Source organism: Scyliorhinus torazame, chromosome 4 (assembly GCF_047496885.1).
Source record: "Scyliorhinus torazame isolate Kashiwa2021f chromosome 4, sScyTor2.1, whole genome shotgun sequence".
In the NCBI taxonomy this organism is placed as follows: Eukaryota; Metazoa; Chordata; class Chondrichthyes; order Carcharhiniformes; family Scyliorhinidae; genus Scyliorhinus; species Scyliorhinus torazame.
The window spans coordinates 248,543,379-248,569,812 of NC_092710.1; the positions used below are offsets into that span (position 1 = coordinate 248,543,379).

The 26,434-nt window shown below is 43.0% G+C and overlaps 1 protein-coding gene across 9 annotated transcripts in view; it reads right to left on the reverse strand.

Moving 5' to 3' along the window:
• usp45 (ubiquitin specific peptidase 45) overlaps positions 1-26,434 on the reverse strand; it is a 362,553-nt gene that overhangs the window by 100,076 nt on the left and 236,043 nt on the right. The window contains exons 9-10 of one of the 9 annotated variants that reach the window (XR_011940757.1): positions 13,290-13,549; positions 12,963-13,170 (exon numbers count right to left, since the gene is read on the reverse strand). The exons of 6 other annotated variants lie outside the window; for them this stretch is intronic. Coding sequence is in view for 2 of the 3 variants with exons in the window: in XM_072499599.1 (XP_072355700.1) it covers positions 25,474-25,861 (388 nt within the window). In the remaining variant the exon portion in view is untranslated. Of the gene's footprint in view, positions 1-12,962; positions 13,171-13,289; positions 13,550-14,547; positions 16,925-18,311; positions 25,862-26,434 lie in introns of those variants that run through there. 2 more of the 9 variants (XM_072499600.1, XM_072499599.1) reach the window with 2 other exon arrangements.

Sequence of the window (26,434 nt, forward strand, 5' to 3'; positions counted from 1 at the left end):
ATTTACAGTGCAGAAGGAGGCCATTCGGCCCATCGAGCCTGCAACAGCTCTTGGAAAGAGCACCCCACCCAAGATCAACACCTCCACCCTATCCCCATAACCCAGTAACCCCACCCAACACTAAGGGCAATTTTGGACACTAAGGGCAATTTATCATGGCCAATCCACCTAACCTGCACATCTTTGGACTGTGGGAGGAAACCGGATCACCCGGAGGAATCCCACGCACATACGGGGAGGATGTGCAGACTCCGCACAGACAGTGACCCAAGCCAGAATTGAACCTGGGACCCTGGAGCTGTGAAGCAATTTTGCTACCCACAATGCTACCGTGCTGCCAGGAGTGGACTTGACTCTGGCTGCACCCCTGAAATGAACTATCACTCCCATCAGTATTCAGAACTAAATTTAGTGAGATGCATTCAAGGAGGTCTCACACTACCTTTCTTGTCCTTCTAGTTTGTCTGGTGGTCATCCTTCAAGTAACAAAAGTAATTGGCTTCAAATCTCCTGTATAACCTGGTCAATATTCATTCTCTCCACATCACCAAAGGCAGTATATAGACTGCAACGTTAAGTAATGGGTTAAGAGACATTGCAATTAGTTGTCTCATTTATGTTAAGTATCCATTAATTGACACTGATATGTAAAGGGGCTTCAGGTGGCCTCTGGCAGGGTGGTGTGTAGTTAAGAGTTTTGTGCAGAGGCTGTGGAAGTGAAATAAATGGTGTTTGGTGAAAAGGAACAAGAACTTTAGACTCTTCATTTCACAGCAACTAAAAAGTCTAACAATGGTAGCAGAGGATGGTTGCTGTACAAATGTGAAGGTTTGAAAGATACAACTTTTCCTGATCAAACCAAGGAGTTAGTGAGAAGGAAAAACAAAAAAGATACATGGCTGAACCCAGGATAAAGATGGCTGGATATGACTATCCTCCCTTATGTTCTGAAAGGGAATCGTACGACCAATGGAGAAGTGCAGTAGTTATGTGGACTAAAGTAACTGCTTTGGGAAAGAGAAATCAAGGTATGGCATTTGCTCTTTCTCTACCATATGGCAGTAAAATCCGAAACAAAGTGCTTTCTGGGCTGGAATTGGGAGAGTTAGACACAGAAGAAGGTCTGGAGACTTTATTACATTCTATGGATAAGATTTATAAGAAAGATGACTTGTTAAGTGCATATGAAGCATGGTCGGATTTTGATAAGTTTCAGAAAATGGAGGATATCTCCATGGAAGACTATATAATGGAATTTGGCAGACTATATAAAAGGCTGCAGAAACACAATCTGGAATTTCCACAGTCAGTGTTGGCCTCTAAATTACTTGACTGTTCTAGAGTGGATAGGCTCCTGGTTTTGACAGGAGTTCAGTTTACTGATAAGGATAGCTTATTTGAACAGATGACAAAAGGTGTCCAAAACTTTCTGGGGAAACATTCGATTTCGATGGCTCTGATGACCCAAATAGGTCAGCCTGCAATAAGGCAGAATATGGAAGATACACTAGTAACAGGATGGCAAAATCGTATGGCTACGAACAGGGCTCAAGACTATAGACGGAGACCGAGGCAAGGAAATTATGAAGACAGAAACCCAGTTAGAACCTACAATAGGAAGATGATCCCCAGAAATGCACGGGGTATGATAAATCGATGTTTTCAATGTGACTCTCAATACCATTATGCTTTCAACTCGTTATGATAGAGTGTTTGAAGCGACACATGACACGGAAGAGTCAGAAGAGGAAAAAGAGAAAAAGATAGTGACCAGAAAGAAGGCATTGTCCTATTGACAAGCAGTTTTACGCCGGTTATGAGGGTGTTGGTTGCAGAATCCTTCAACTGTGCTGTATTGGACAGTGGCTGCACATCTACTGTGTGTGGAATTGACTGGTTAAAATGTTACCTGGACTCTTTGAATGCTGAAAATCGCAACAAGGTTAAGGAATTTGAAAGTTCCACAAGTTTCAGGTTTGGGGATGATAATACTCTGAAGTCGCTGAAAAGAGTGGTGATCCCTTGCAATATTGCCGGAGTGAATCATTTCATTAGCACGGATGTTGTATCAAGTGAGATACCTTTGCTTCTGAGCAGACCATCGATGAAGAAAGCACACGTGAAACTGGATATGGAACAGGATAAGGCAACAGTTTTTGGAAAGACTGTGAACTTACAAGTTACACAGTCGGGACACTATTGTATTCCATTACTGACAAATAATTTTTCAAGTACAGTGGTTAAGGATGTGTTAATGACAGTTGAAAATGGGACTTTAGCTGATAAAAAGCTTGTGGTATTAAAACTGCATAGGCAATTTGCACATCCGTCTCCTCGGAGGCTGAACAATTTATTAAAGGATGTAGGGGTAAGGGATGATGACTATATTAAACTGATAGAACAGATTAGTGACTGCTGTGAAGTTTGTAGGAAGTACAGAAGGACACCAGCACGACCGATAGTAACCCTACCTTTGGCCAGGGATTTTAACGACATTGTGGCCATGGACCTTAAGATCTGGGATAAAGCAAATAATATATTTATTTTGCATTTTGTAGATTTGGCAACCAGATTTAGTCAATCAACGATTGTACGAAGTAAAGAAAAGAGAGTAATTCTGGATCAAATCGTGGAAAATGGATAGGGACAGGAATGGGTCCACCGGCAAAATTCCTTAGACAATGGGGGAGGATTTGCTAATGATGAGTTTAGGGATATGTGTGAAAACATGAATATCAGAGTTATGAATACGGCTGCAGAAAGCCCATTTAGTAATGGTGACTGTGAAAGAAATCATGCTGTCATCGATGACATGCTTCGGAAAAATTTGGCAGATCGACAAAATTGCAGGCTAAATTCAGCTTTAGCATGGGCAGTACATGCAAAGAATTCATTGCAGATGGTTGGGGGCTATAGTCCTTATCAATTAGTGTTTGATATAAATCCTAAAATTCCGTCCATTTTGGATGACCAGCCTCCAGCTTGGGAGGGGACTACAATTAGCTCTGGTTCTGCTGAACATTTAAATGCATTACATAGCAGTAGAAAAGCTTTTTTGGAAGCAGAAGTCTCTGAAAGAATTCGCAGAGCTTTAAGACATGACGTACAGCCATCAGATGCCGTTTTTCAGCAAGGAGACATGGTATACTATAAGAGAGACAATTCTAATGAATGGAAAGGCCCAGGGAAGATCATAGGCATAGATGACAAAACAATTATTTTGCAACATGGTAATCAAACTGTTAGGCTCCATTCATCAAGGATAATGGGTACAGATTACAAATTTTCAAATTTAGACAGAGCAGACAGACATGACGAGGAACCAGAGTCATCTGGTACGCATGTGTTACAGAACTATGAGGACCAATTAACTGATATAGACAGGGTTTCTGTGGAGGAACACAACACTTCTGGTGAATTAAAACAGGCCATTTTTCCGAAAGGGCAACTGCCAAAAGTTGGTACAAAAGTGACTTACTTGCCTGAAGGGTCTAGTCAATGGAAGGCTGCAACTGTTATTAGTAGAGCAGGGAAGGCCACTGGAAAGTATAAACATTGGTTGAATGTGCAGCATTCAGGGGAAGAAGTCAAGACAATGGGATTGGGAAAACGAAGTTCAAAAATGGAGGGCACAGAGACGCAGTGCCAGTTCAGATAGTACATCGGATAGTGAACAGGTCCGCAGGAAAAGGTCGCAAACTATTGAAAGGACATCCCACAGCAGAAGGGAAAGATCAAGCAGTAGCAGTACAGAACGAGATACCAGGCGGGAGAGGGGACGTAGTTTGTCAAGATCTCGGAACATGAGTAAGACTACGAATACTAATAGGAGTAGAAGCCCACATGCACGTGAGATTTTGGTGGCTTCAAATAAATTAGATGAAAAAGTTATTGAAGAAGCTAAACAGCAAGAATTGCATAGTTGGAGTGAATTTGGGGTATACACGGAAGTACCGGATAGGGGGACAAAGAGCTCTATCCCACAGATGGATTTGCACAGAAAAGGTTCTTCCGGAACTTATAAGGCAAATGCCAGGCTTGTGGTAAGGGAATTTGAAGAAAACGTAGGTGATCAGGATTTAAGGGTAGATTCACCTACAGCAGGAAAGGTTATTTAAAAGATCTTCTTGGCTCTATTAGCCACAAAGGCATTGGAATGCAAATCTATAGATATAAAAGCTACCTTTTTGCAGGGGCATCAGCTCCAGAGAGACATTTTTCTCCGTCCTCCTAAAGAAGCAGCTAACACAGAAGGGGTACTCTGGAAGTTGAACAAATGTGTATATGGATTAAATGATGCATCTAGAGTCTGGTATTTTTCAGTAAGGTCAGTTTTGTTAAAGTTAGGCTGTTGCCAGTTGAAAGCAGATCCTGCAATGTTTTACTGGCACTATAAAGGAAATCTTTCTGGCATTTTTATGATGCATGTAGATGATTTTTTGTGGGGAGGGACTAGTGATTTTGAAGCTATTGTAATCTCTGGTTTGAGGAAAGAATTAAGGGTTGGAAGTCAGGCTTCCGGTGCATTTAAATATATTGGACTGGAAATTGGACAGACTAAGTTAGGGGCAACTTTACGTCAGCAATCTTATTTGGAAAGCATCACCCCAATAGCAATTAGTCGTGGCTGAGTTTCACAAAAAGACGCAATGGTTTCAAAGATAGAAAAAGAGCAACTGCGAAGTTTAATTGGGCAACTGAACTGGTTAGGTAGACAGACTAGACCGGATGTGAGTTAGTGGAAGACATAATAAGAGCAAATAAAGCGTTGGCCAAACTAAAAATGCAGGAGTGTGTTTTGAAGTTCCCGGTTTTAGGTGACCTTAAGCACTTGAAACTCAGTTTATAGTGATGCGTCCTATGCAAATTTATGTGATGGGGTTTCAAGCGCAGGAGGTTTTATAATTTTCCTTTTGGGGAACAATGGTAAATGTTGCCCACTTGTGTGGGAAACAAAGAAAATAAGGAGAGTGGTAAAAAGCACTTTGGCTGCTGAGACGTTAACCCTTGTAGAGGCGGTGGATATGGCTTTTTATATAAGTATGATATTGACAGAAATTTTGGGATTAGGGGATTTGGGTAATATACCTATTGACTGTCACATTGACAATAAATCCCTGTGGGAAAATGTGCACTCTACAAAAAGTGTCAATGAAAAGAGGTTACGGATAGACATCGCAAGTTTGAAGCAGATGTTGGACAGAGGGGAAATAACAAAAATTAAATGGGTCGACAGGAGCTATCAACTGTCAGACTGTTTTACGAAAAGAGGGGCGAGTTCACAGAAACTTTTGGATATTGTTAATGAAGGGTGCTTGTTTCTGTGACTGTTTTCTTTTTCTTTCTCGTCCAAACAAAAAAAAAAGGGGGGGACATCACGTGTGTGTTTTTGAGTTTCTTGAAATTTTGTTTTCACCTAATTATTATTTTTTTCTCCAAGGAAGGGGAGACTGTTAAGTAATGGGTTAAGAGACATTGCAATTAGTTGTCACATTCATGTTAAGTATCCATTAATTGACACTGATATGTAAAGGGGCTTCAGGTGGCCTCTGGCAGGGTGGTGTATTGTTAAGAAATTTGTACAGAGGCTGTGGAAGTGAAATAAATGGTGTTTGGTGAAAAGGAACAAGAACCCTTGTAGAGGCGGTGGATATGGCTTTTTATATAAGTATGATATTGACAGAAATTTTGGGATTAGGGGATTTGGGTAATATACCTATTGACTGTCACATTGACTATAAATCCCTGTGGGAAAATGGAAAAGGTGTGACTCTTCATTTCACACCAACTAAAACGTCTAACATGCAACACCTCAAAGTTATGTCAACAACATTTCCCTCTCTGCGAGATCAATTACTGAGAAATACAAGACCAAAGTTGTGGGAACTCCATTACATGCCAACTTGACTTGAGAAGTTCCAATAGCCTTGGAATTCTCCAAAACCATGGTGAGTGCACCATCTCCAGAAGTGTTGCAGTGATACACCTACTACTGGCATTTTGGTGTTGAACATTTGTTGTGCATTTCTTTTTAAAACAACTAAAAGTAGCAACATTTCAAAACACTGTAAAGTAGCTGGACATTTGTGAACTTTAAATTCCACATTAAGAAAATGTCAGTGAATGTATCATTTGAAAGCCCTTCCATCATGAAATACAGAGATATGTGACAGTTAAATATATACACTCTTTCTCCTTGAAAAACTTGCTGCAAGCAGGATCATTGCTGTAGCTGAGGACCCGAGGAATGTTGGTTGAATATAACATTCACAGATGTGCTGACATATGGAAGCCAGTGCCAAAGCACTATAACCTGTTGTACAGTGCCAGCAATATCATGACAGAACAGGTCGAACTGCTGTTCATAGCAGAAACTATCTGAATGTGAAGGTATCATTTTAACAAGGCCATTCTTGCATTTCATGTTATGAAAATTAAAACTGGCTCAGAAGTTGCAATGCTGAACCATAATACTCAGTTTCAAGCCATCAACCGTTTTCTCTGAAAAACAATGCAAAATCACTATTGATTCACTGAAACAAGAACATCACTTGGGAGCAGGGTTTAGCATATTGCCAACTTCACTCAACACCTGAATTAGAACTGCAAATAATTTGTTCTTTTAGGAAGCCAGAAAATATATAATTGTACATCACAGGACAAGGATATTCTCCATCGTAGCTACTAAGCAATCAAACTTGAAGAATGTGTATATAAATTAGCAAATGAATTGCAAAATGAGGTATTACATTTGGGACAAAAATAAAAATGAGGTTGCATATTATTTAGAAAAAAAATCTAAATGGGGCAAAGGAGCAAAGGAATCTAGAAGTGTTAATACACAAACTAAAAAGTAGGGAAGTTATACAAAACCTGTATAAAACCTTGGTCAGACCACACCTGAAGTACTGCATATAAATCTGTTCGCTATAATATGAAAAAAAAGGAAAAGATGCACTGGAGAGGGGCAAAAAATATCTTTGAGGTTAATATCACAAATGTGGGGGTATACTTATCAGGACAGGATGAACAGGCTGGTTCTTTTTTCTCATGAAAGGAGAGGGCAGAAGGCTGACTTAATAGCGGTCTTTAAAATTATGGAAGGTGTGATAGAGTAGACACAAGTAGAATGTCTCCACTTATGAAGAAGAGCAAAGCTAATGACCATCAACAAGATAGCCCTAAGCAGTGAAAGAGCGTGAGGAGAGCGGCGGGGACACAGTGAAAGAGCGTGAGGAGAGCGGCGGGGACACAGTGAAAGAGCGTGAGGAGAGCGGCGGGGACACAGTGAAAGAGCGTGAGAGCGGCGGGGACAAAGTGAAAGAGCGCGAGGAGAGCGGCAGGGACATAGGAATAAGAGCACGAGGAGAGCGGCGGGGACACAGTGAAGGAGCCCGAGGAGAGCGGTCGGGACTCAGTGAAAGAGCGCGAGGAGAGCGGCGGAGGCTCAGTGAAAGAGCGCGAGGAGAGCGGCGGAGACTCAGTGAAAGAGCGCGAGGAGAGCAGCGGAAACACAGGATAAAAGAGCGCGAGGAGAGCGGCGGGGACACAGGATAAAAGACCGCGAGGACAGCGGCGGGCACACAGGATAAAAGAGCGCGAGGAGAGCGGCGGGGACACAGGATAAAAGAGCGGGAGGAGAGCGGTGGGGACACAGGATAAAAGTGCATGAGGAGAGCGGCGGGGGCACAGGATAAAAGTGCACGAGGAGAGCGGCGGGGACACAGGATAAAAGTGCACGAGGAGAGCGGCGGGGACACAGGATAAAAGAGCGCGAGGAGAGTGGCGGGGACACAGGATAAAAGAGCGCGAGGAGAGCGACAGAGACTCAGTGAAAGAGCGTGAGGAGAGCGGCAGAGATTCAGTGAAAGAGCGTGAGGAGAGTGGCGGGGACACAGGATAAAAGAGCGGGAGGAGAGCGGTGGGGACACAGGATAAAAGTGCACGAGGAGAGTGGCGGGGACACAGGATAAAAGAGCGCGAGGAGAGCGACAGAGACTCAGTGAAAGAGCGCGAGGAGAGCGGCAGAGACTCAGTGAAAGAGCGCGAGGAGAGCGGCGGAGACTCAGTGAAAGAGCGCGAGGAGAGCGGCGGGGACACAGGATAAGAGCGCGAGGAGAGCGGCGGGGAGTGAAAGAGCGCGAGGAGAGCGGCGGGGACACAGTGAAAGAGCGCAAGGAGAGCGGCGGGGACACAGGATAAAAGAGCGCGAGGAGAGCGGCGGGGACACAGGATAAAAGAGCGCGAGGAGAGTGGCGGGGACACAGTGAAAGAGCGCGAGGAGAGCGGCAGGGACACAGGATAAAAGAGCGCAAGGAGGGCGGCGGGGATACAGGATAAAAGAGCGCAAGGAGGGCGGCGGGGATACAGGATAAAAGAGCGTGAGGAGAGCAGCGGGGACACAGGATAAAAGAGCGGAGGGAACATAGCTGCCGGAGAAGCGGCCTTCAGATTGTCGGCGGGAGCAGTGACCAGGGGTCTGTCGGGAAGGTAAGTTTACCTCTTTAAAAACTTGCCTTGAAGAGCGACATCACAGCAAAGCAGTGGCCTGATTGGCTGGTAAGGAAAGTGCTCCAATTAGCAGTAGCTGGGAGAAATTTAACTCTTCGTGTGTTGGTAAGTATTGTGATTGGTAAGTAAAATCTTTATTCCTTTCACTTATTCATTATTTGATATTATATTTGTAATCAGTTAAGGTAAAGTGAAAAATGGCAGGAGATCCCAGACCCGTGTTATGCTTCTCGTGCTCAATGTGGGAGTTCAGGGTCGCGGCCGATGCGCCTGACTCCTTCATGTGCGGGTAGTGTGTTCAGCTGCAGCTCCTGTTAGACCGCATGACGGCTCTGGAGCTGCGGATGGACTCACTTTGGAGCATGCGCGATGCTGAGGTCGTGGATAACACGTTCAGTGAGTTGGTCACACTGTAGATTAGGATTGGTGAGGGAGACAGGGAACGGGTGACCAAAAGGCAGAGAAAGAGCAGGAAGGCAGTGCATATGTCCCCTGCAGCCATCTCCCTCCAAAACAGGTATACCGTTTTGGATACTGTTGGGGGAGATGATTCACCAGACGAAGGCAGTAGTAGCCAGGCTCATGGCACCGTGGCTGGCTCTGCTGCACAGATGGGCGGGAAAAAGACTGGCAGGGCTATAGTCATAGGGGATTCAATCGTAAGGGGAGTAGACAGGCGTTTCTGTGGTTGAAAACGAGACTCCGGAATGGTATGTTGCCTCTCGGGTCAGGGATGTCTCAGATCGGCTGCAGGACATACTGAAGGGGGAGGGTGAACATCCAGTTGTCGTGGTGCATATAGGCACCAACGATATAGGTAAAAAACAGGATGAGGCCCTACAATCAGAATTTAGGGAGTTAGGAGATAAGTTAAAAAGTAGGACCTCAAAGGTAGTAATCTCAGGATTGCTACCAGTGCCACGAGACAGTCACCCGAGTAGAAATTCAAGAATAGTCAGGATGAATACGTGGCTTGAGACATGGTGCAGGAGGGAGAGGTTCAGATTTCTGGGACATTGGAACCGGTTCTGGGGGCGGTGGGACCATTACAAATCGGATGGTCTACACCTGGGCAGGACTGGAACCAATGTCCTAGGGGGTGCTTTTGCTAACACAGTTGGGAGGTTTTAAACTAATGTGGCAGGAGGATGGGAACCAGATTTGGAAATTAGAGGTCAGTAAAGAGGCAGCAACTAAAGCCAGTAAGGTACTAGATAATAAACTCAATGTGACTAAGGGGAAGAGTAGACAGGGAAGAGATGATGAACGCAAAGGGACAGGTGATCTGAGGTGCATTTGTTTCAATGTGAGAAGTGTAGCAGGTAAGGCGGATGAACTTAGGGCTTGGATTAATACCTGGGAATATGATGCTATTGGTACTACTGAGACTTGGTTGAGGGAAGGGCAAGACTGGCAACTAAATATCCCAGGGATATATAAAGATGCTTCAGGAGGGATAGAGAGGGAGGTAAAATGGGTGGAGGAGTTGGATTACTGGTCAGAGATGATATCACAGCTGTGATTAAGGAGGGCACAATGGAGGATTCGAGCACTGAGGCAATATGGGTAGAGCTAAGAAATAGGAAGGGTGCAGTAACATTGTTGGGACTTTACTACAGGCCTCCCAAAAGCGAGCGTGAAGTAGACGTACAAATATGTAGACAGAGTATAGAAAAATGTAGGAGCAATAGGGTGGTCGTGATGGGAGATTTTAACTTCCCCAACATTGAATGGGACACATGTAGTGTTGGAGGCGTAGATGGAGCAGAATTTGGAAGGAGCATCCAGGAGAGTTTTTTAGAGCAGTATGTAAATAGTCCAACTTGGGAAGGGTCATGCTGAACCTGGTATTGGGGAATGATCCCGGTCAGGTGGTTGAAGTTTCAGTCGGTGATTACTTTGGGAATAGCGATCATAATTCCGTAAGTTTTAGAATACTCATGTACAAAGACGAGAGTGGTCCTAAAGGAAGAGTGCTAAATGGGGAAAGGCCAAGTATAACAAAATTCGGCAGGAGTTAGGGAATGTGGATTGGGAGCAGCTGTTTAAGGGTAAATCCACATTTGAAATGAGGGAGTCTTTTAAGGAAAGGTTGATTAGAGTGCAGGACAGACATGTCCCTGTGAAAATGAGGGATAGAAATGGCAAGATTAGGGAACCATGGATGACAGGTAGAATTGTGAGACGAGATAAGATGTAAAAGGAAGCATACATAAGATCTAGGTGACTTAAAACTGAAGAAGCTTTGGAGGAATATCGGGAAAGTAGGACAAATCTCAAACGCGCAATAAAGAGGGCTAAAAGGGGTCATGAAATATCTTTGGCTAACAGGGTTAAGGAAAATCCCAAAGCCTTTTATTCTTATATAAGGAGAAAGAGGGAATTTATGCATGGAGTCAGAGGAAATGGGTGAGATTCTTAATGAGTACTTTGCATCGGTATTCACCGAGGAGAGGGACATGACGGATGTTGAGGCTAAGGATGGATGTTTAAATACTCTAGGTCAAGTCGGCAAAAGGAAGGGGGAAGTTTTGGGTATTCTAAAAGGCATTAAGGTGGACAAGTCCCCAGGTCCGGATGGGATCTATCCCAGGTTACTGAGGGAAGCGAGGGAAAAATAGCTGGGGCCTTAACAGATATCTTTGCAGCATCCTTGAGCACGGATGAGATCCCAGAGGACTGGAGAATTGCTAATGTTGTCCCTTTGTTTAAGAAGGGTAGCAGGGATAATCCAGGGAATTATAGACCTGTGAGCTTGACGTCAGTGGTAGGCAAACTGTTGGAGAAGATACTGAGGGATAGGATCTATTCACATTTGAAGAAAAAAGACTTATCAGTGATAGGCAGCATGGCTTTGTGCAGGGAAGGTCATGTCTTACAAACCTAATAGAATTCTTTGAGGAAGTGACAAAGTTAATTGATGAGGGAAGGGCTGTAGATGTCATATTCATGGACTTCAGTAAGGCGTTTGATAAAGTTTCCCATGGCAGGTTGATGGAAAAAGTGAAGTTGAATGGGGTTCAGGGTGTACTAGCTAGATGGATAAGAACTGGCTAGGCAACAGGAGACAGAGGGTAGTGGTAGAAGGGAGTGTCTCAAAATGGAGAAAGGTGACTAGTGGTGTTCCACAGGGATCCGTGCTCGGACCAATGTTGTTTGTGATATACATAAACGATCTGGACGAAGGTATAGGTGGTCTGATTGGCAAGTTTGCAGATGATACTAAGATTGGTGGAGTTGCAGATAGCGAGGAGGACTGTCAGAGAATACAGCAAAATATAGATAGATTGGAGAGTTGGGCAGAGAAATGGCAATTGGAGTTCAATCCAGGCAAATGCGAGGTGATGCATTTTGAAAGATCGAATTCAAGAGCGGACTATACGGTCAATGGAAGAGTCCTGGGGAAAATTGATGTACAGAGAGATCTGGGAGTTCAGGTCCATTGTACCCTGAAGGTGGCAACGCAGGTCGATAGAGTGGTCAAGAAGGCATACAGCATGCTTGCCTTCATCGGACGGGGTATTGAGTACAAGAGTCGACAGGTCATGTTACAGTCGTATAGGACTTTGGTTAGGCCACATTTGGAATACTGCGTGCAGTTCTGGTCGCCACATTACCAGAAGGATGTGGATGCTTTAGAGAGGGTACAGAGGAGGTTCACCAGGATGTTGCCTGGTATGGAGGGTGCTAGCCATGAAGAAAGGCTGAGTAGATTAGGATTGTTTTTGTTGGAAAGACAGAGGTTGAGGGGGGACCTGATTGAGGTCTACAAAATTATGAGAGGTATAGACAGGGTGGATAGCAACAAGCTTTTTCCAAGAGTGGGGGTGTCATTTACAAGGGGGTCACGATTTCAAGGTGAGAGGGGGAAAGTTTAAGGGAGATGTGCATGGAAAGCTTATTACGCAGAGGGTGGTGGGTGCCTGGAACGCTTTGCCAGCGGAGATGGTAGAGGCAGGCACAATAGCATCATTTAAGATGCATCTAGACAGATATATGAACGGGCAGGGAACAGAGTGAAGTAGATCCTTGGAAAATAGAAGACAGGTTTAGATAAAGGATCTGGATCGGCGCAGGCTGGGAGGGCCAAAGGGTCTGTTCCTGTGCTGTAATTTTCTTTGTTCTTTCAATCCAATAGGGAATTCAGTAGAAACTGCTTTACCAATGGGTGGTGTCAAAGTCACAAATTACACAATATGTGATTGTGATTAAGGTAAACTTTTCTCTTTGCCCACAGGGCATGGGGGTCAGGCATTAAAATGCAGGAAAAAAGAGGTGAGACCCTCAGTAGATCGTCGACATGCAAAAAAAAATGTCCCTTTAGCTCAGCCTGCATTGGCAGGTCATCGCTGACATCTGCATCTCAGACTGCCTTCCCAGAGGATCATGAGTACTTGCATTGTCAGTGGCTGGAAAAGTGTCTGTTATTGGAAGCCCACTCTCACCTGCATCACACACCGTCTCTGGCTCTTGTCAAATTGTGATCTCCTCTTCCACAAGGAAATAAAGCAAGGGAATAAATAGGATTGTTTGGAATGTCTTGTGCTCAGACGAGCATTTGACCACATTTGTGTATGGTGACTGCGAGGCATGGATGTTGAGAGGTAAGAGGCTGAGCATCATTGAGAGCGCTGGCTCTCAGATGGGCATATGAGGTGCCTACAGAGAGAGAGAGAATTAGTGTAGCTGTAAGTTGTTTGATCTGAGACACATTGTGCAAGAGAATACTGTGCAAGTCAGAATGTGATGCTTGGCACCTGACAGTGTCACGTACTAACCTGTCATGCATGCCCTCCTGAGGTCCTCGATCTTCCTTGTTCACTATTTCCAAGTCAGAAGGACACATTACTGCTGTTCATTTCCTCAGCTACATCCAACCTTGCTTGGTTGAAGGAGGTGTGGTCTCTCTGCCTCCAGACTTAGGAAAGTTCACCATGCTGCAGTCTGTCAGCCCCTTCAAGTGGCCTTTCAGGCAAGAATGGGTGACTCAGGGTTTAGCCTTCCTGGGTTCCCTCACCACATTTGTAAGTACTGCAACCTAAGAAAACGAAGTCCTGCTGAGTATCGCTGAAGTGTGCCGTGCTACCTTTAATTAGAAATCATGCCTAACAAAATTACGGGAATTACAGGAATAGAATCATCGGAATTAGGGTCAGAAGCAGGCAATTAAGCCCCTTGAGCCTGCTCTGCCATTCAATCAGATCATGTCTTGTGTCTTCCTGGTCTCAAATCGACCTCACTACCTGTTATCCTTATCCCTTTACCCTTTTTGTAGAATCAGAAATATATCCATCTCCTTCTTGAAACCATTTAATGACTCAGGCTCCACCGCACTATGGGGCAGTTAGTTCCACAAATTCACCACCCTCTGCGATAAGTAGTTCTTCCTCATCTCAGTTCTAAATCTACTGCCTCTCAACCTATATCTGTGACCTCTCATTCTAGATTGCTCCGCAAGAGGGAACATTTGGTCTACGTTTACTTTATCAATCCCTTTTAGTATTTTATATACTTTGATCAGATTCCACCTTGCATTCTTCTAAATTCCAGCGCGTATAAGCCCAAATTGTTTAATCTCTCCTCATACGTCATCTCTTGCATCCCCCGAATCAATCTGGTGAACCTCCTCTGAACTACCTCCAATGCCACCACATCGTTCCTCAAATAAGCAGACCAAAACTGGACACAATACTCCAGATGTGGTGTCACCAACACCCTATACAACTGCAATAACACTTCTCTACTTTTACACTCCAGTCCTTTTGTAATAAACGCAAACATTCCATTTGCCTTTTAAAAAAAAATCTTTTTATTGCCATTTTCAAAATTATATACATTGCCGTTTGTTTTCATTTATTGTACTGTACACAAAGACTTCTTCCTAGGTTTCTCTATTTAGCCTGTCGCCGTCTGGCTCAGCCTACAATCCTCCCTATCAACCCTCCCCCCAGCTCCCCTCTCCCTTCTCCCCTTCTTCACTGCTGCCCCCCATTCTTTCGTGCTGGGTTTTGCTCCCATACCTTGCTCCCATCACCTTGCTCCCATACCCCCCGGTCCTCTCTCGCTTTCCTCTTTCTGTCTTGTCCTGGTTATTTCTCCCTGGCCACTGGCTATTTATTTATGTGTTGGCCACAAACAGGTCTCGGAACAGTCAGGTGAATGACTCCCCTGTTTTGTGGAAGCCCTCTTCCGACCCACGGATGGTGAATTTGATTTTTGTCATTTGGAGAAATTGTGATAGGTCGGACAGCCAGTCTGCAGCTTTAGGTGGTGCTGCTGATCGCCAACCAAGCAGGATTCTACAGTGGGCGATCAGGGAGGCAAAGGCAAGGGTGTCTGCCCTCCTCCCCATGAAGAGATCTGGCTGGTCTGATACCCCGAAGACTGCCACTTTCAGGCATGGCTCCATGCTCATCCCTACCACTTTGGAAATTGCCTCGAAGAAGGCTGTCCGTCTAGTACCCAACAAGTCTGGGGCAAGGCCAGAACATGTGTGCACCGCTCACATCTATCCTCCACCTCCAGGAAGAACCTGCTCATTCAGAATCTGGTCAAATGGGCTCGGTGTACCACTTTTAGCTGCGTTAGGTTGAGCCTTGCGCTTGTGGAAGTAGAGTTGACTCTGTGCAGTGCTTCGCTTCAGAATCCCCACCATATCTCGAACCCCAAGTCTTCCTCCCATTTCCTCCTTTCCGTATCCAGTTCAGTGTTGGCCCTCTCTAGCAGTTGTTCGTACATGCACTCCAGTTCCCTCTGCCTAGGATGTTTGCGTCCAGTAGCTCTTCTAAGTGTCTGTGGTGGTGGTCACGGGTACGTCCTTGTCTCCTTCTGTAGGAAGTTTTAAGCTGCAGGTATCGGAGTCATTTGCCTTTTTAATTACATGCTGTACCTGCAAACCGACTTTCTGCAATTCTTGAACAAAGACACCGAGATCTTTCTGCCCAGACGCATTTTGAATTTGCTTTCCATTTAGATAATAATGTGCCTTTCTATTTTTTTCGGCCAAAATGGATAACCTCACACTTATCCACATTAAATTCCATCTGCCAAATTTTGGCCCAGTCTCCTAGCTCATCTATATCCATCTGTAAAATCTTTATCTCTTCTTCATTGCCTGCCTTCCCACTTATTTTAGTATCATCCACAAATTTTGCTATGTTACACCCCTGCCCCTGCTTGCAGATCATTTATATAAATTGTCAACAGTTGATGTCCCCTGCAGTCCCCGCTAGCTACAGTTCGCAAACCAGAGAAGGACCCATTTATCCCAACCCTCTGCTTTCTGTCAGTCAGCCAATCCTCAATACAGTCTAGTACTCTACCCCCAATTCCCTGCAATCTCACCTTTTGGATCAGTCTTTTATGTGGCATATAGGGCGGGGAATTGGGCCAAGGTGGGGTGCTCTTTCAGAGGGTCGATGCAGACCCAATCTGCCCATGGCCTCTTTCCACACTAGGGATTCTATAGATATGGACATGGAAAATAATTTTGCATGTCCCACTAACTGGTCAGGAAGATTGGAGGTGGCTCCTAATTGGGTTTCTCGGCTAAAGAAAATCTGGGAGGATCACTAATGCAGCGATCAGGTATGTGACCCGAAAATGGCCCTGACATCTGGAAAAACGTAAGTTTGAGAAAATTCAGCCTGATGACTTTCAATTACAACTTCTGGTGTACCAGCAGAGCAATTTCTCCCTAATTTCCTACATCAAACTCCTTATATCCACCTGAATGACACTGCTGATTAATAGTTGAATGCTTAATGTTTTATGCTTAAAAAACCCACTGCTAATTAGGAACTGGATTGAGACTCTCTATGAAATCAAAGAATTGTGCAGTAAAAGAGATACCAATTTGTTTACTTTGAGTGGTCCCATTACCACCTTAATTTCTTTTTCAAATATTCACACATACCTTTTAAAGCAGTAACATATTTTGCTTCAATCTGTGTTATTCACCATTTCACATCCTAAAAATATCCTTGTATGAAAATATACTTTTGATGGTGACCTGAAATTTATGCTGACTAGTTACTGTAGTTTTTATCCTACTTGAATGATCAAAATTCCTCAATTTTGATTACTATTAGATGTACTTGTGCTCTCTCTTTTAGTGAATTGATCGGTTGAGTATCAACTTGTAAATCCTTCAAAAAACATTCTAATGGCAGGTGGTAAGAACAGGAGAGTTTCCTGGTCAGCCACAAGTTGAAAATAAAATTGGAGCCTCTATCACCGCTATTCAGGACACTGGACTACAACAGATGGGCAGCACGGTAGCATAGTGGTTAGCACAGTTGCTTCACAGTTCCAGGGTCCCAGGTTCGATTCCCGGCTTGGGTCACTGTCTGTGTGGAGTCTGCACATTCTCCGTGTGTGCGCTTGAGTTTCCTCCGGGTCATCCGTTTTCCTCCTACAGTCCAAAGATGTGCGGGTTAGGTGCATTGGCCATGCTAAATTACCCTTAGTTTCCAAAAAGATTAATTGGGGTTACTAGGCTAATGGGATGGGGTGAAGGAGGTGTGTGGTTGAGTGGGGTACTCTTTCCAAGGGCCGGTGCAGTCAATGGACCAAATGGCCACCTTCTGCACTGTAAATTCTATGAAAAGTGCATGTTGCCACAGCAGGTTGGTTCAATTAGCTGGATGGTCAGTATGGGTCAAGTTGATGCCAACAGCATGGGGCTTGATATTTCATATCTGTTTAAAGTATCTCATTTGCTGTGAAAGATGCCAAATAAAAGTATTTATGCTTTTTTCCTTTTTTTTCTCTTTCGTTCTTGAATTTTATTTCCATGGACATGACACCAGCAGGTGCAAAACCTGCTTCACGCCTGCCTCTGCGCTGATTAGTAGAAGTTGATGTTTCCACTGCTTTTCTCCGAAAATTAATCCACTCAGAAGCAAAAAACTGTGAAAATAACTCATTGTTTCTGTACTATGGGTAGCCAGCAGTCTAACTCAGATCTGTCAGGTATATGAAGAGATAAAGATATCTATATCCCCAAGGCAAAGCGAAAACACATTTGCTTAGTTTAAGGTGTTTATTCTGTAGAATGTCACTCCTTGATAATGTGCTGCATTGTTTGTGTCTCCCCACAAATACATAAGTGGTTTGTACTGAGGCCTTGACGGTGGAGGTTGGCTGCATGGTGACCATGGCCTGTTCTGAACCTGTTTCGCAAGGACCACTAGCACCATGTAGTTCAAGCCTGCTATTCAACAGGTGAGCTTGTCACAAGGAACTTGTTTGTGACTTCCTATGTTTCCCACTCCTTGATCCAAAGAATATCGGCTGCTATTTATTGCTCAGGCAGGTTGCTCCTTATGAGGTGCCAAGATTGAAGATGGGCAGTAAGTCAGTTGAAAAGGTCATCATGGAGTTGGACGTGAGGTGTAGCATGGATGGTTCCAACTAGCCTGTGGGCTTTCATCAGTTGGTGGATGCATGTGGACACTGGCAGGGCGGTGGTGGTTGAGAGAAGGGGGGGGGGGGGGGGAGAGAAGAGTGGTGATGTTTGCAACAATAGGAAGTCAGAGGAGGGATGTTCAAGGAGACTTCCATTTATGATGCGCATTGTGCAGCACATGGCATTTCACACTGATTCCTTCCAAAACCATATCTAGCGTAGTCCACCTACACAATGCCACTGCCAAAAAATAACACATCTACATCAGTGGCCAGGGCCTAAAGCATGTTCCAACACAATATCCTTGGGAATGACTCTAGACAGCAAAGTCTGAAGAAAACAGTAAATTTCAAAGATAGAAAACAATCCACTAAACAAACTTGCTGGATCCGTGAGAAGTGCTCCTGCTACAAATTTTAGAACTCAGCACTTGTCCTAACATCCTCCATTGTAGAGTAATGTGCACCTATCTGGCAATGGCCATCGCACACACAAACACCTCGTGAATACTCAACTAAATGCAAACTATGAGACTATATATCTACAGTTGAATGGCAATCTTAAAATTCATGTTATGGACTAATTTCAAAGAACATGAAATGCCGATTCACACAAGTAAAGCAAACTTTTCATTGCTGTAATCACAGTGAAGTAGCATTGTGTTTTAATGCCAAAAAACAATCCAAAATTATTTGTTTGATTTTCCTCCCAAACCAATATACTCCTCTTAATTCAAAAGTACTTGGGTTACTAATTTGGATTACTAAGAAATTGAATGGGAGAAAGGTTTTACCAGCATGTGGCAGGAGTTAGGCAAAGCTGGAATGTGCAGACATCCAACCAGTTATCAGACAGTATTTTGGGTTTGGATCATTCACTGTAACTAGGCAGAAAGTTTCGACTGGAATGCACGGTGGCACAATGGTTGCCACTGTTGCCTCACGGCACCGAGGATCCGGGACCAGGATTGGACCCGGGTCAATGTCCATGTGGAGTTTACACATTCTCCCAGTGTCCGCATAGGTCTCACCCTCACAACCCAAAGATGTGCAGGGTAGGTGGATTAGCCACACTAAACTGCTCATTAATTGGAAAAATTGAGAAAAAGTAGTCATCAACACCCTGAAGGAATAACGTTAAATAATGGGTTGAAGTTCGGTGTTTTCTTTGTAGCAAAAATTGCTCTGAGGTGCTGCAACATAAATGATTTGCAACACCTGGTATATACACAAAATAAACTTCACAAGCTTTATTGTACAAGTAAATATCAGGACAGTGAGAAATAATGCTTTTTAAATGAATAAAATCTTGTCAATCAGGAGTGCTCTGCACTACGGACGTGACAAAACTGTTTCTATGTCCATTGTTACTTTTTGCCCTTCTTACATCTACTAGAGATTAAAGTAAGTATATATTTACAAAAGTAGATAAGCAAATTAGCAGGTCCCCATGACCTGTCATTCATATTTCTCCTGATTTCCTTCTAAATTATTCACATATAGGTTTAAAAAACTCGATGCCTCCACAATGTAGACCCCCATAAAGTCTAAATAGATTTATTACTACATATCAACTTTAAATACTATTCCTTGTGCCATGATACCCAGCATATGTCCTTATTTACTTTGGATGCTGCTTTAATCTTGTAAGCAATCTTTCTGTTCCTACCCCCACTCAAAGTATAATGTTGGCTAGTAAACATTTCAAGCTTGGCAAAATTATTATAGGTTATGATCGTATCAGTGTTTAGAGAATAGTGAATAGAACACAACTTATTTTCAGCATCTCCATTTCAGAAAGAGTGACTGATGAAAAAAAATGGTATAGTTAAACCCAAGACTGGGCAATTTAAATTGACTGTGATGAGAATATGGTCAAGATTGCAGGAAAGAATGAGTGCAAGGGAAAAAGAGACATGGAGATAACGGGAGAAAAGGAAACAATACACAAAAAGCAAAACATTAAGAAAAATGTTAATACATTCAAAGTCAGTAACTAAATATTTACAAAGAATTCTCGCTTAGATAGGAAAACAAATGTACGATAAATTTCCATGCAGCAGAAATACACAAGGAGTCACGGTCAATAGAAATATTTGTGTAACCTTTATTAAATGTACTTAATGACTAATTGATGTGTCAATCACTTGTTCATCTGATCAGTCAGAAGTCAGCAATCCTAAAACTCAATATAGTGGAAAACAAACAGAAGGGCCCTGTAGCAATATACACAATCTGCCCCAACATAACGTTTGCCAGCTGTAACACTAACAAAATTAACAGCGGATGGATTAGTACCAGACGCTAAGCAGCCTATTACAAAAACAGCCTATCCCTCTGCAGAAACCACTAACTTTAACAAATCCAAAGAAGTCTTGTACACTATAGAAGGTATAACTTATCAACAAAAATCTGTCAGGGCACATTTGTTAATTAGAGAAAAGAAAAATGTAAAACTTGCTGACAATATTTTAATGGATTCAAATGTAATTAATTATAACCACCATCTTGTGTACTAAATACTTCACTGGTTATGTAATAAACAAGTATATATGCAATGTAGGTGATCGTCAATTGAATTGCTGATATTGGATAAAACAATATACTGAAAGAAGCCTCACACCATTCTGAAAAGCCTGTAAATCAGACTAAATAGGTTTCGAAAATTCCCTCTTCACTCAGAACACTAATCGACCAGCTGCAAAGTCAGCTAGAAAGTAGCAGTCAAGATATGGCATCCATCGAAAGATGATTTATTCTAATTCACCCTAAAGGAATGTAGAACTGAGCTATATTCCATAAAGTTCAGATCCATGCTGTACATCATATGGATTTATCTCAAAACACAGTAAAAGATAAAAATTGGAGATTCCTGTCAAACGAATGCAATAAAAATAAACCCTTCCCCTTAAAAACAGAAGAACCAGTGCTCAACGTTCTTGAGCCACAGAACAGAGACAAAGATGTGGACTAGATGTGCCTAGTTTCTCACACCCAGAAGCAGTTGGGTGAAACACTTTCAAATCATTGGCGCATTTCTTCCAGAATTAAATATTTTTGACGAGTTCCCTTAGGCTGGGATCTCAGCTATTGGTAACAATGAAACAAAATATGTCAAGATCCCCCTCTGAATTCGGTAATTGATCTTTGTGTTAAATGGTCTTATTCTGATCTTCATTACCACTTGGTCTACTCTTAGTTCACCCATAGTCTGCCAGTCTACGTATTCATAAAGTTCTGGTACATGTGTGAGTTAAATGCACGGTGTATCTCCAGTTTCCATCATCTGTTCTGGTTCCATCAAAGTGGAATATGCCCTCAACTATTTGGTTGCCATGTTGTACGATTATAGCTTTGTCATCAGTGTCTATAAAATTTCCTGGGTCTTTCCATTCTTTTCGTCCTCTTTTAGAATACACCATGTCCCCAGGCTTGAAATTAATTTCCAATGGCCTGATTTAATAACGCAAAGCTCTCCTGATTTTTTCTGAAACCTCCACCTCAATAACTGTTCCCCTCCCTGCATGCATGGCATTCAATGTTCTGCAAAAACTAAACTAATGGCAGTCCCCTCCAAAGCCAGGGGGTGGTCCCACATTATAAGAGAGATCTTCATATTCCTGCCAGAAACTGATAGGGGCTGCAGCCCCCAACCATCTGAAGCATGCTTTTTGCATGTACTGCCCAAGCAACAGCAGTTGATAATTTACAATTTGGTTCGTCCGCTAACATTTTTAGGAGCTTTTTGTCAATTACGGTGTGATTTCTCTTACTAACCTCAGTGCTAAGAGGATTTTCTGTTGCTGTGTGGATTAACAAGATTCAAATTTTCACACACATTTTTTCGTCATTGGCAAATTCTCCTCCATTGTCCATTAAGGATTTAGCCCTGTTTCTATCCATCTTTCCGTTATTTAATGAATGATTACTTTTTGCTTGTACTATAAACTGACATTGACAGACTAAATCTAGTTCTTACTTCTATAAAATGTAGAGATGTATTTTTCTTTATCCCATACTGAGTCCATTGCTATGGTTTCATTAAAGTCTGTTATATCTGAAGGTTTACTTCTGGTCACGATGGCATTCTCCTGTACTTCTTACAAATAGCACATTTTTCACTAATATCCTTGACCATTCTGGTGTATTCCCCATCCAGTACCCCTGCATATTTTAAAATAATCTTCAACCTATAACCAGAGGGATGTGCAAACTGTTGATGTAATTTGGTAATTATTTGCTTCTTCTCCTGCTGCCCTTAATACATCTTTAATATTCTGTCCAGAGATGATAGGTCTTAAAGGAATACAATAATGTCCCGACTGTGTAAATGCAAATCTAAAGATTACCTAAGAACAATCACTTGTTCATCCGGGCCTTTTTCATTGAAGGCTTACTGAACAGTTCAGATGTTTCACTCGATATCACATTAGTACCGATGAAGTGATTAACCCCTGCTATTTTACACTTTAGTGATCTCAACGTGTCACCATCACCAAATCTGAAACAAGTAGAACTGTCATATTCTTTGACTTTACTTTGAGCCTCCTTACTTGAAGAATCCATGTAAAATTTTACCTACTAGCTGGAACTGTACAATTGAACAAATCCGGACTGGAGGTCTGGTGACCAATAAGATTCCTTTTGATTGGTCAGTATTGTCCTTCTCGACTTCCTTGTCGTGTGTTGTCCAATTTTCATTTTGGCCAATCCAACGCATAATACCGAGTTGCATCTGAAGCTCCTGTTATCCGACACTTGGTTATCTTTAGGGTTCCACCTCCTTGCATAATTGCCCAACTCCCACCGCCGGTTATAATGCCCAAATGGATCTTTGTCCTCATACTTTCTGTTTGTAATTCTTCTTTATAATAGACGTTTGGGCCTTATGTTCAGATGGTCTCAAAATGCTGTTGGCAATGGATCCTCCATCTTTGGTGTCACTGTTCAAGAGCCAAATTATGCCATAAAAGTGACCGGAAATGAATGCTTTCCCCCAAATTTTTGGGGGGACTTTTGATCTGAAGCGTATCTGCCCCTTTAAATCGAACTCCAGTTAACACAAAGAGCCAATCCATGTTTGATATCCGAGCACAGTCCAATAATTTAAAGTCAAGAGCTGATTTAGGAATTTCAAATGGAATTGCTGCAATCTCAGATATAGTCCGTTAAACCCCATAATGAACTATTCAATGGAAAAATCATCCATTTTTAAAAATCAATCAAAGTCTGATCAAGCCTTATAGATATTCAATAAGTCATCTTTCATATAAGTTTTATCCCGGATTCTTAAGAGAACGTCCAAACCTTCTCCATTGTCCAGTTCTAGTTCCAAGAACACTGTGCAGCAGATCTTGTTCCTTGTATGAAGCAGAGTGCCAGAGTCAACCCTTACTTTCTTTTTAGTAGAGATGCAACCTGATCCATACATCGACTTCTTTTTTCCAATGACTATCAAGTTCTGCTTCACAAAACAGTGCTGGAAAATCATATCCTGCCACCTTATGCCTGCTTTCAGTCATCTTTCTTCAAAGAGTCTCCAATTTTCCAGTTTCCTCCGTCAGTCCAAAGATGTGCAGGTTATGTGGATTGGCCATGCTAAATTGCTTCTTAGTATCCGAAGATGTGTAGGTTAGGTTACGGGATAGGGTGTTGAATGGGCCTAGGTAGAGTGCTCTTTCAAGGGTCGGTGCAGACTTGATGGGCCGAATGGCCTCCTTCTGGACTGTAGGAATTCTAGGATTCTATGACCTGATCATATTACCTTAAATTACTAGGTATTTAACAATCAACAAAGTCTATTAGATACTAACACAAAAGCACCATTGGCCCTTATTTTGCTTTAACAATAGACTGAATAATTAGATGAGGCGTAGAGGGGATATGAATGCCGAAGGACCTTTTCTGTGCTGTAGACCTCTCGGACTGTATGTCTACGGATAGAGGAAATATTGATCTCAACAGGCTCCTACTCCTAGGCACTAAATAAAAACAGTTTACCGGGAGAAATAAGATTTATAAGATGGCAGGAATGGAGATCGGAGTTCTATAGTGTCTGACTTGCTATAATTAATAATAAAATCCAGAGTACCCATTGATCAATGTGTAGATTCAGAAGAGATGCTTACTAGATGACAGAGTATGTACGTTAATCGGTACATCATATTCTACAGGATATTCCAGTACTTGACCTCTAATTAGATACCCCAGGTGTTCTAATATTTCAAAATTAATAGACTGCTTGCCCGATCCAGCATTTGATGAGCAGAAATTTCCTACGATTAAATATTGGGAACACTGAAGCCCTCACCTTCAGGCCCCGCTATAAGCTTGGTTTCCTAGCCACCAATTCCATTCCACTCCCTGACAACTGAATGAGGCTGAACCAGATTACTTGCAACTTTGGTGATCCTCGATCCATGCTTCATTGTCTGATTCAGTCCATGCCCTAGCTCATCTGCTACTGAAACCCTCATTTGTGCCTTTGCAACCTCTGGACGTAACTATTCCAATGCACTCCTAGCTAGCTTCCCAAATTACTCAAAAGTCTGTTGCTGTGTCCTTATTCCTACGAAGTTCCGTTTGCTCCAACTTTCTGACTTATTCCAAGCATTCACTGAATGATCAATAGCTACCACGCCAGTTCAATTCAAATTTGAGAGCCTTAAAAATGCATCTGTACCAGGCCTGGATGAACTCTCTCGTGGTTCTTTGGATGTATGGAAGTTAGGATCTCTGGATTTGCAGTCACAATCGTGGCCAAGTTTTGTCAAAGTAAAGCTTTGCAGGTGAAAGCAAGTCAGGTTCTCTCTCTCACTGTCTGGACTGACTGGTTGTTAGGCAAGGTTTGTTTTCTTGGTGGAAGATGGATGGTCCATCTTATCCTGTGGTTTGCACATTGCTCTGTCTCTCTCTGGTTCTTGAACTAAACAAATTTGTGATCTCAGGTTGGTTTTGGTCATATGAAACTGATTCAAGGTTAGAAGCTACTGCTGCACCAATGGGTTTTAACTGTGGCTATTCACAACTTCTAGTGGTGAATTTCTTTATTTGCACCCTTCTCCATCAAGGGTCAAGTTGGCTGTCTAGAAGACTATTGATTAGAGTTTTAGTAAACATGCAGTCAATAAGAGGTGTAAATTCACAAATAGTTTCACATCGTGAATGTCCATTCAAGGAAAGACAATTCGCCCACATTCATTTACATCTTGCTCTCCTTGACCACTTTTAAAAGTACAATTTTCAAAAGTTTGCTTGACCATCACACAAGCCAGTTCCATTGAAAATAAAACGTTATTAAATTCATGAATCTTAACCTTCCTTTTAGATCTCAAATGCAGAACTTTATCAAATCTTTCTAAAAATCCAAGAAAATTATACTTGCATACTGAAGATATCAAGATGATTCTCACTGAATTTGTATTCTCTTAAATAAATATGCTTTTTCTGAGATTATTAAATCAGATATTAAAACTAATCTACATTGCATATAAAATAGGCAATATTTGGAGTTGAGTGTTTAGGGACTGAATGCAGGTTTAGCACAAGAACATTTCAGCAAACTGAGCCATAGACAAAAACATTGTTAAGTTGAAATAGCTCGACTTCTGGTGGCGCTCGCGAGCGGAGTGGCTGCATCGAGAAGAGGCTCCCGCCGGTCCGCGATGTTTCAGACTTTTTGGGGGGGTTTCCCCGTGGTTCTTTCTTCGGCCTTTGGGGCCTGAGCGACGGGCATCGGGTCGATCCGGATTGGAGCTGGTGAGGAGCCCCGCGGGAGTGTCCGGCGGCCAGAGCGGGAGGCATCGATCCAGAGGTCGGATGCGTGGGCGGAGCTTGACACAAGGCGAGGCAATCGAGGTGGCAGGCCCGAGTCCAGAATGCTAGAGCACATTGGGTGGCTCCCACTGAAAATGGATTTTTGAGGAGTTTGAAGTCCGGTCTCCTGGGGAAGAGATTTTATGATTTTGGAATTTTTTGAATTTTTTTTTGAAAATAATTATTTATTTATTTTCGGATTGAAGAAAGAAATGAAAAAATAATAAGTCGTTAGAGGATGCGAAAAGCAGCTAGGAAGAAAACCCTGTGTTCGCCGTTAAATGAGAAGGCCAGCAAAAGCGCTGACAAGATGGTGGGGCTGCACTACTTACCGTGGAAAAGATGACCGAGGTGATGGCGGTGGAGTTGGAAAAGCAGTTTGCGAGGAAAATGGAGGCTTTGAGGAAGGAGATGGCGGTCGCATTGAAATCATTGGTGGAGGAGGCAATCGCCCCGGTGAGGGTAGCTGTGGCAAACACATCGGCCGAGGTGAAAGAGCAGGGCGAGAAGATGAAGGAAGTGAAGGAGGCCGTATCGCAGCACAGTGACCAGCTCACCTCGATGGGGGACGAGCTGCGGAGAGTGGTGGAGGTCAACAGAAGACTCCGAGCAAAGCTCGAGGACTTGGGGAACCGCTCGAGCCGGCACAATCTGAGAATTGTGGGCTTGCCCGAAGGGTCACAGGGCCCAAGGCCAACAG